Source organism: Diachasmimorpha longicaudata, chromosome 12, assembly GCF_034640455.1.
Source record: "Diachasmimorpha longicaudata isolate KC_UGA_2023 chromosome 12, iyDiaLong2, whole genome shotgun sequence".
Taxonomy (NCBI): domain Eukaryota; kingdom Metazoa; phylum Arthropoda; class Insecta; order Hymenoptera; family Braconidae; genus Diachasmimorpha; species Diachasmimorpha longicaudata.
Window position 1 is genome coordinate 5043186 of NC_087236.1, and position 10153 is coordinate 5053338.

Here is a 10153-nt window from a genome sequence, read left to right on the forward strand (position 1 = left end):
CTCTGGAAAATTATCTCATGGGTTAATAGGGCCAGAGCTGATCACTATAATTTTGCAAAATTACTGGAATGAATGGCATAATTGCATCGCCATCATGTAAATGCGTTTGTGAGAAAAAAAATTATCTGTCATGTGTTGCATCAATGGTCACTCTACAGTGATTTCAGAATAATTTTGCTCCAAAAAATTGTGAATCACGTTGAGAACCAAAAATCATTCGAAATATTTCCATATCACATGATAACGCCAATCACATGACCTTGGAATTAGTAAATATTCTGGAGAAAAACAATTTTCCCTCTCAGTGATGCTATATTGAGTCACAATAGGAATCAGAATATCAACAAATCATTGATTGTAATATAAAAAAAAAAATATTCTGGAAAAATGCTTAGGAGACTCTAATGTGAAAAGAATTTCCAATCAGTCTATCAGGTATTTTAAAAATAAAAATTTTTAACTTCATCTTTCTTGGCTCAGGGCACAATCAGGACTTTGTTCTAGAAGAGCTGAATGTGAAAGGCTGGTTAAGCCGTTAAGAATGTTTATAGAGAGTTGAACAATGAAATATTTCAAGGTTGAGTAAAGTAAAGTAACATATGTTAGTCATAATGGTGCTAGACAAAGTCAGAGTTAGAATTAAAGCCACCAAACATGTCTCACTATTGTTGGACAGCCTCGATGGGGTATAACGGTCCATGTAGGGTTATTTAAGACGGTTAAGCATTGGGCGAAGCTCGGCAAGGACTTCCCCAATGATTGGCACCGACTACATTCAACAGTTTCAATATATTATATATAATAATAAATAGAAAGTATGAAATGGAAATATCTCGTTCGGAAAAGATTTTTTTAGGACTTGGAAAAGTTTAGGAAAAGGCATCAATTTTATGGAGCTATGTTAATTCTGAAAAATTATTAGGGATTAATAATTATTTATACTGACGTGAGACTCACATCCTCCACCAACTTCACAGACGTACTCTTTTACAAACTCGCAGAATTGCAAGTCTCCGATGAAAATTATGTCTCTGTGGTATGTTTTTGCAAACTAACTATGGATCGTTATTCATGACGCAGGTGCATGATGAAATTAATCGTGGATTACTATTTTGAAGAATTCTCGCGTCATCCGATTTTTTCCACTAATTTCAGAAAACAAGCCTTTTTCTAAGGATACAGGAATTCCCTAAAGTCGGTTCCTATGTTTGTCTAGGGCTCTAGGAATATTCCAAATTTGATTTTTTCGTTTTTCGCGTTTTTCTCGACCCCTGGGCCTCCTAGAGCAAAAAGGGCCCGGATTTGGGATCACCCCGTTTTTCGTCCATATCTTTGGAAATATCATAGCTAGGACAATTTAGCTGGCGCCATTGGATTCGTGAGACGATTTCCGATTTTTCTAGGGGTCCGGGAATTTTCTAAAGTCGATTTTTTCGTTTTTCGCGTTTTTCTCGGCCCCTGGGCCTCCTAGAGCAAAAAGGGCCCGGATTTGGGATCACCCCGTTTTTCGTCCATATCTTTGGAAATATCATAGCTAGGGCAATTTAGCTGGCGCCATTGGATTCGTGAGACGATTTCCGATTTTTCTAGGGGTCCGGGAATTTTCTAAAGTCGATTTTTTCGTTTTTCGCGTTTTTCTCGGCCCCTGGGCCTCCTAGAGCAAAAAGGGCCCGGATTTGGGATCACCCCGTTTTTCGTCCATATCTTTGGAAATATCATAGCTAGGACAATTTAGCTGGCGCCATTGGATTCGTGAGACGATTTCCGATTTTGCTAGGGGTCCGGGATTTCTCTAAAGTCGATTTTCTCGTTTTTCGCGTTTTTCTCGGCCCCTGGGCCTCCTAGAGCAAAAAGGGCCCGGATTTGGGATCACCCCGTTTTTCGTCGGTATCTCAAAATATAATCCTGATACCATACTCAATTTCGGAATACCAAACCATTTGATAACTGTGACCAAAAACTTTATTTGACAATGTCACGGCAATCGTGACTTTCCGTCATCCCTCCAGGGTAGCTTTAAAGCTTCGTCCGATAATGATGTAAACTCCGGTCAACCGAATGTCGGTCAGCCCTAAGGGCTATTGGTATCACGTTTACGAACCATCACGGCACATAGTATGTCTCGAGGTAAACCTGCTCTCACTGGAAATCGGCAACTCCGTACATGTTGCCAAGGTTGGATTGTAAACCAAAACTATTCCGCGATTCTCACAGCTTTGCGATCCCTGACTTATCGGGTTCATTAATAATTCCGTATTGGATTCCCTTAATTCTTTCATTTTTGGAGAAAAATCTTCCGCAAGCCTGTCCATGCCCATGTTCCACCGAACAATTAATTGTTCAGTCATTTTAATTCATTACAAAAATCATCAATTACATTAACTCACTATTACTTGGCGTTACACCTTGGTAATTAATCCCACCAACGGCTACCTGACACATACAACCCTTTCACTCTTAATCATGCTTCAGTGAAGTAATTAACACATAGTTAATCTCCGACTGACAGTTATCACTTCATCGGGCTCATTAGTTATGATTTATCGAGGAGACGATACCCTTAAACTTCAGTGGCGTCTGCGTCAGACATTACGTTGTGTAATTGACAGGTTAATAATACGTAATCATTCGATAATCAGAAAAGTCTATAATTAAAATTTTAAGATTGACAATTGTGGGGAAACAACGTGTTTTATGATGTAAAAAAGTGATGTCTATTGTACTTGCGTTTTACTCTTGACTGAAATTTTTAATTATTTATTCATTTATTTATTCATTTCTCTGGCTCAAACGTGACGCCAGAACCTTACAACCATTAAATTATTATTTAAGGATAATAATAATAATGGCTCAAGCCTGAGAAGTTCATTGACCTCAATATTCCCAGCATAATTAGTTTTTCATTAATATTATTTGACAATTGTTTAGAATTCCAAATTTTTCCGATCTTCTCACTAGAATTATCTTCCAATCAATTTCATTCGTTTACCTCTCATCGTAATAATGACGACTTGCAACAATTATATTTATCACCCGGTGTTTTTCACAACGCCGAGATTATCACGACGCAGTGTTATTTCCATTATCCTCGAACATGGGGAACAATAACTGAGTTATGATGGATAAGAACAAAATATAAATTATCTAATCGACGATAAAATCCATAAACAACGTATTCACGGTGCTAAAAGCATTATTCATGGGCGATTTCAAAATCATTAGCATTCATCATGTTATATCAGCATTCAATTTTTCCTAATAAAATACACATCATCGCTGAGAATACAATGATTGTATACCAGAATTGATGAATTTTAATGAGGTGACAGTTTCACTGGAATTACCGTGGAATTCTGTCATTGGAAATTTACAGTTCGGTGGAAAAATAGGAGAAAAAAGTTGACTTAGAAGATAAATTTTGGGTTTGTAATTAACTATTAAATTAATTAATATATTATTGTCTATAATACGGAGTTTCTCAACACTTCATATTATAAACTATGTGGTATATATTATAACATATGATATAATGTATAATGTGGAGCTCTGTAGAGCTCTGTAGAACTCCATATTATGGGCAATAAAATTAAATTAAATAATCTATTATAGTAATATAACATAATGATGATATATTATAATATATAATACGTTATAGATTATATATTATATGATACAATCTATTTTCATTATATTAATCTCCACCATTCACTTTTCTCCGCATTTTTTTTCCTAATTTCCTGAAATTTACGTCAATTAATTGAGCACATCCCATTGAAATAAATCATCTCGAAATCGTCCCCTGGATCGATTATCACAAGCCTCGGAGTCCCACGACGATGACAATGGAACGGACTCCCTGGGTATTCCCGGTAAATGCACTTAGTTGAACCGAGATCCCGATTCACCCGGTAACTCCCCCAGGATTTTTTGCAAATTACAGCGCCTTCGGGCCTTCAGATTGTCCAACTAATCCCTACGGGGTCTTTGACTCGTTGAAACAGGTTAAAATGTGTAAAGATTGTATCGTCCAGGGGTGGATGGGCTCTTGGAGTCGTTGATCGCCCCGAAAAACGCGGGGATCCATCACTGGGTCGGACTAATCTCGCGTCTATTCATTTCTTCCTAGATTCACGTGATTAATTGATTGGGCTGGGGAATTTCGAGGAGAGATTTAAGAGTCAGGGGGTTGAGGACCCCTGACTGAGATCAGAGGACAACAGTCCAACGACATAAATCGTATTTTTGCAATAAACATTAAATTCTGCAAGTGATTCTGCATTTCGAACAAATGAAAAAAAAAAAATTATTTTCATTTTGAGGTGTCATTCCTTTGACTCCAATTTTTTATCAAATCAAAAAAGAAGATATTTTGAAATGGGCCTTAATGGCGATGGGCTCCTGACGTTAGATCTTTTATAATAGACTTTTATTCACTTTTGTTACCTTCCTCAAGGTCTTTTATGTGGCTCCTTTTGCCATCTACACTCGGTTCTCTCTTTAGTATTATTTTTTACAACCCCACGTCTCCCTCTGGTCCTTTATCGCTGGCTACTTTTCACTTAGTGGCTCATCCAATTACAAAGCACTGGTAGTGCTGCATCGAATACAATTTTGAGTAACGAAATACTAATGATTCATCCGGTAGTTGTTGTGATATCCTACGGATAAATTGAGTGCATCATAAAATGAGGAAAATATCTTCGATTTTGTCGCAGAATTCCAGGATTTTTATTCAAATTTGGACATGATGAGAATTTTGGTCTTTCATTTTGAAGGTATTTTTGTCTGAATGATACGATTCGAATGCAGTATCAGCTTGAAAGCCAGGATTTATAGTTTAAAATGACTCGTTTTTCCCCAACTCTCTTATTTATTCAACTTTATTCATCGCGATTCGAATGACTTGATTTTTTTTTTCCTGAAATCATTAATTCCGAGTTCCCTAAATTTTCGAGGAATTATTTGAAGTTAAATCTCATGATGCAACAATTGCTGTGATTATTCAGCTGGAAGATCGAAGATAATTGTCACTTGACGTTTGAAATTCTAGGAAAATTAATTACGCGATTAGTCAATTTAGGATTAACATCATTTTTTAAAAAACGAGAATTAATTTAATTTCTCGTCTGTTTATTGCAAATTAAATTGTGACGTTCAAAGTAGTTTATTTCCAGTTTCCTTCGTGCGTTCATTAATCTATATCATTCCCAAAAGACGGAAGATACGAACGGAAATAAAATATCCGTCACAATGACGCTGCACAAACCAGTTCTGGAATTAATATATTCAACATAACACTGGGATTCCGTGTATTTTTTGTCGACATTTTTTAAACAATTTACGATCAACACGAGTGACGAAATGGGAAACGAAATAAAAAAAATACATCTGCCGATGGATTATAGATTTTTTTTGTTTAAATTTTTCGACGCTTACGATAAATATTCATCATTTGAACAGAGACGATGTTTCCAGATATTTTTTGAGGTGACGATGCACTTCTGGAAGATTCTTGTGAAAGCCCAAAGCTATTATGTCGTACCATAAAATTGTAATAATGGCTGTTTATGATATTTTTATCTGAATTTATGGGGGCATTGAGTTAACAAAATATTTGAGACATTATTTTGATAATTATCAGTTCTTTTGATACTTTGGGGAATGATAAATGTGTCCTTGTACGCGTGGAATGCTCATTAAAACGAAAAGGATGGAATTGCAAACATTTTTAATTTGAAGAGAATTCGAATTCGAGAGAAAAAAAAATTCCGTTTTAACCCACCCACGAATTAACCCCCTGGGTCTTGCAGGGGTTGATGGAAACCATGGAAAACCCCTCCAACATACACTCGGCCGATCGTGCAGAGTCCTACTGTACTACTCTGTATCTTGTACTCAGTAATTTTTTTTTTTTGACCGAACAAAATTTTTTTTTAACAACTGATTTAATTGATTTTTATTGTTATGCATTATTTTATCGATTTTCAATTTTTAAACGTATAAAAATTCTCCGACAATACTCGTTTACCAAACGCTAATCCAATTTTCATCAAAAATTTCTCTCTCTCTGCTATGCGAAGAATATCTGCAAAAAATGAGTGATTAGTATCTTCAATTAATTTTTGTGGTGCAGAAAAACATCGCAGCTTCTGTGTCACAAGGAAAATCCACGAAGAACAATAAAAAAAACAATGAAAAAAAAGCCACCTGACAGGGGGAAGACGCAAACATGTGAAATAAATAGTAAAAGTGGACAGTGAACAGAGCAAGAAAGCCGGTGATCGGTGATTGGTCGATGCTCCACGTGCGACCACCACTTCCAGCACTGGATGGGGGCCCAAAGGGTGGGGTGTGTTGTTTTCTCAGTCGTACACCGTTGATATTTTTCAAAGTAACTCAAACCGTGTCACAACACTTTTGCACGGTATTGCAAACCGAGAGCACCGATCATCACATTTTCACTCCCTAAATGAATAAATAAACAAATGAACAAATGAGTGAATGAAGAGTATAAGCGAGTGCCGCGTTGTTACAAAAGTGGAAATAATTTTTTGTTGAAAATCCTTCCAGAATTTATCTGGAGAACTCAACTCGTCTCCGATAATTGTCCGGTATTTGGGGCTCAGGGAGAGACTTTAACGAGTGGTTGAAGCGCTTTGCGCTCGAAAAAATTAACGATCAGTCGCGGTGATAAAACGTAAATGAAAAATTATCGTGCTAGTGTTTCATCGACTGGGACAATTTGAATAATTTTTAGTTGTGATACGGTTCGATATTCTGCGATATTATTTATTGTGAGTGTTAACAATACGTCATGAAGCACTGCATATCGATTTGGAGCAGATTAACTGGCAGGAGTTTCTCTCCTGTCAGCACAACTCCACCTCCTTGTTCTACTGATACTGAGGATTATTCGGATAACGATCCTAGGAGCCTTCAGTCGAAATCAGTAATTGTTGTCAACAGATTTTTCAATGCCGCGCTACCTGTACACGCCGACGGAAGGCGGAAATGGCCGAGGAGTGAGTAAACGATTTTTTTTTTTGTTGAAATTTTTGCGATAATACGACACCTTCTGGAAGGGGAGAAATAGCGCATTTTAATTGTTAAGAAAAACTGACATTTTGCCTAGTCTACCCAGATTTCCCGGAATTAATTAGTTATCAATTTGACCCGAATTATTCGGGTAAAAATTACCACTTCATCTGGTTCCTCCCAGACATTATCGAATCTTACCAAAAATTTTTCTGATTAAATTACAACAAATTTATTGTTTATGTCGACCTTTCCAGTGGTACATTCACTCCTCATCCGGCAAATTTATTTATCTTTATCTTGGAATATTAAAAAAAAAATTATAATAATTCTGATTGAATTAATCAATCAGATCAATATTGGAAATATTGGAAATGATCCAGTATTTTGTATCCCCCAAAAATCGATGAATTAGATAGTCAAACCTCCCTTAACCCCCTCCCCCTCCCCCTGCGCCCCACCCAATAGCCCTAGGATCAGACAAAAAATAGAATTTCCATAAAAATATGAAATTCATTTAAATCGGTTGATAATTTACCTGACGAGAAAAATAGAAAAAATGTTTTGTCTTGAATTCTGTAACCGAAATTAAGTCGTGGTGAGAATATTGATGAGCCCACCGCATCGTTACTATTCTCATAAACAAAGTATATAGTTTATTCCGGTGAGCATGGGTTGACACGTGACGAAAATTTTAGCTTCACAGGGGATTTCTAGAGAATTAGGGAAATAACGTGAATTCACTCGCTTCAGCTTTCAAGTCTTAATAAATTAGCAGTTTGACCTTTCAAGGTCGCCACTGACCTCACTCACCTGGTTGTATGTTAAATGGATCAGGTACAATGTTGGGAGAAAAATTATGGAGAAGACAAGTAATTGTGAGGAATGAGGTTTTGTTTTGGGGGAATAATTACAAAAAGTTCATCAATTTTGATAATTAAGAAATTTTTTATTTGATATTGAGCTGCAGATATCTGTGGTTCTTCAGTAAATGGTTAGCCTTCTTCCCATGTCTAGAAATATTGTTTTAAATTTTGGAGAATTTGTGATAAATTGTGCCAATTTAATGGCAGAAAATTGTTGTTAATAACTTCGTATGAAAAATTGTTTTCTATAAAAATTTAGTCGCAGGACACATTTGTAAACCACATGGACATGATAAGGTCTATTTGAAGATGATTTTGGGCCCTTTCTTTTATTTGTTTGTTTCCCCTTTTTTGTTGTCTCTGAATGCTGACTTGGAATCATTGAATTCTCACGTACGATGACGATGATCATGAGCCCGTGGACCACCCGCTGAGCATTGAAATTTATTCAACAATTCAGTTCATAAATCGCTTTTTTATGGAAACTAATTGCGGAAATAAATGTCAATATGTTGTCAATAATAATTGAGTTATCGCCGTGATTGAATACCAGTTTACAGATAGTTCTCGAATCTAATATCACAAGGCAATAATATACACGTGATTGCACCTCAATGATTAAGTAATAACAAGAGAAAAGAAAATTATACTCGCGCAATTCAATTTCTTATAATTTTTTTTCAACCACCGTAAACCACCGACGACATAAAAATATTTTTATGTATTCAACATCACGAGTTTACATTTTTTTTTATCCGGAAAAGCATTAAATCGAATATTAAAAAATGAAAAAAAGTATTTCATTGTTTTTGCCTCGTGAATCTTCTCATATTTCTGACAAAACAATTCTCTATAAAATAACTAATAAATTCATTAATTAATTACCGTCAAAAATTTTTCAAATCAGACTAGTTAAAATTGAATAAACGAGAAGATATTTCGAGGGACTAATTCAAATTTCTCGTCGAGATTAAAATAATAAATTTCGTCAGCCACCAAAAATGTGGAATTCATTTAAATAAAAATATACAAGTTTGTTGCTTGAAATAATCACCTGAGATTGTTCTGAAAAAAGAAAAAAAATATGTAGACACGCAAGATGTCAGTTTCCTGAGGAAACTGATGTATCAATAATTTTCCAGCAGTAAAAAAGATAAATGACAAAAAAAAATGGTCATGAAAAATTGGAATACAGTTGAAGGATGCGATCCTGGCGTGTAATTATTATAAGTTCACCACGTGATCGTTTCCTACCCAGCATTCCGATGAAACAGGTCCAATTATGCAATATACATTGTAATGACAATAATGAGATGCTAATGATGATATAGCGACCTCGTGGAAAAATTTGATGATAACAAATATTTTATTTGATATTTATTTTTGTTATTTACTTGAATGAAAGTATTAAATCAGCGTTCCCTCAAATTTTTATTAAATGAAATAATAAACTGGCGACATTCAAGAAACAATGTAATTTAATTAACTAATTTTTAATTAATTACATTACAATTTATTTGTCCACTCTCGGGGATAAATAAATGTAGTGCAAAAGTATTTGTTTCTTCAAAATCCTGAAGACTGTAAAAAATATTCCTTTTAATATTAAAAATTTATTTATTTGCCGGATAAAATATTTATACAATTATTAATTAATTAACAACGAGTGGGGAATCCCTTTCGTCGGTATATAATAGCGTCAATTAATTTTTTTTCTAAGAGTACACGTCATAAATAAAATAAGAGACCTCAATTTTTCGTGTCAAGATCAGACAAAAAAATGAAAAAAAATCGCGATGAGAACATCTGATCGGGTGAACGACACATCGATTACCTCAAATACTTTCGAGAGTCCCTCATACGTGAATCAATGCACATCATCGTGATGCAACATCACGAATACCATCATTGATCCTCCGGCGAAATTAATTAAGTAGAAATCTCCCAAGACCCGTGTCATTGTATTTAAACTAAAAAATTTAGACATCGATTTTCACGATAAATCGAACGGTCGAGACATCGATTAAAAAAATTCCAGCATTCCTCGTGGAGGGTGGAAGGTGTTGACTTCTCCACGTGCCGACACCTCCGATCACAAAAAGTAGAAAAACCCTCGGCGCGGTCAGACCTATCTGTCCCTCATTGTTCTCGTGAGGCCTGAAAAATGAGTGAAAAAAAATATGACACGAGAGTCGTGCCAACGTGAACAGTCTTACGTTCGATTCATCGAACCCACTCAGAGTACAATTCAC

At 35.6% G+C, this 10153-nt stretch overlaps 1 protein-coding gene across 2 annotated transcripts in view; it reads left to right on the top strand.

The window, feature by feature from the left end:
• The window catches only part of LOC135168068 (scavenger receptor class B member 1-like), a 32487-nt gene that overhangs the window by 5312 nt on the left and 17022 nt on the right, over nt 1–10153 (top strand). The window contains exon 1 of one of the 2 annotated variants that reach the window (XM_064131918.1): nt 6371–7022. The exons of the other annotated variant lie outside the window; for it this stretch is intronic. Coding sequence (XP_063987988.1) covers nt 6815–7022 — 208 coding nt within the window. The 5' untranslated portion in view covers nt 6371–6814. Of the gene's footprint in view, nt 1–6370; nt 7023–10153 lie in introns of those variants that run through there. 2 annotated transcript variants of the gene reach the window in all.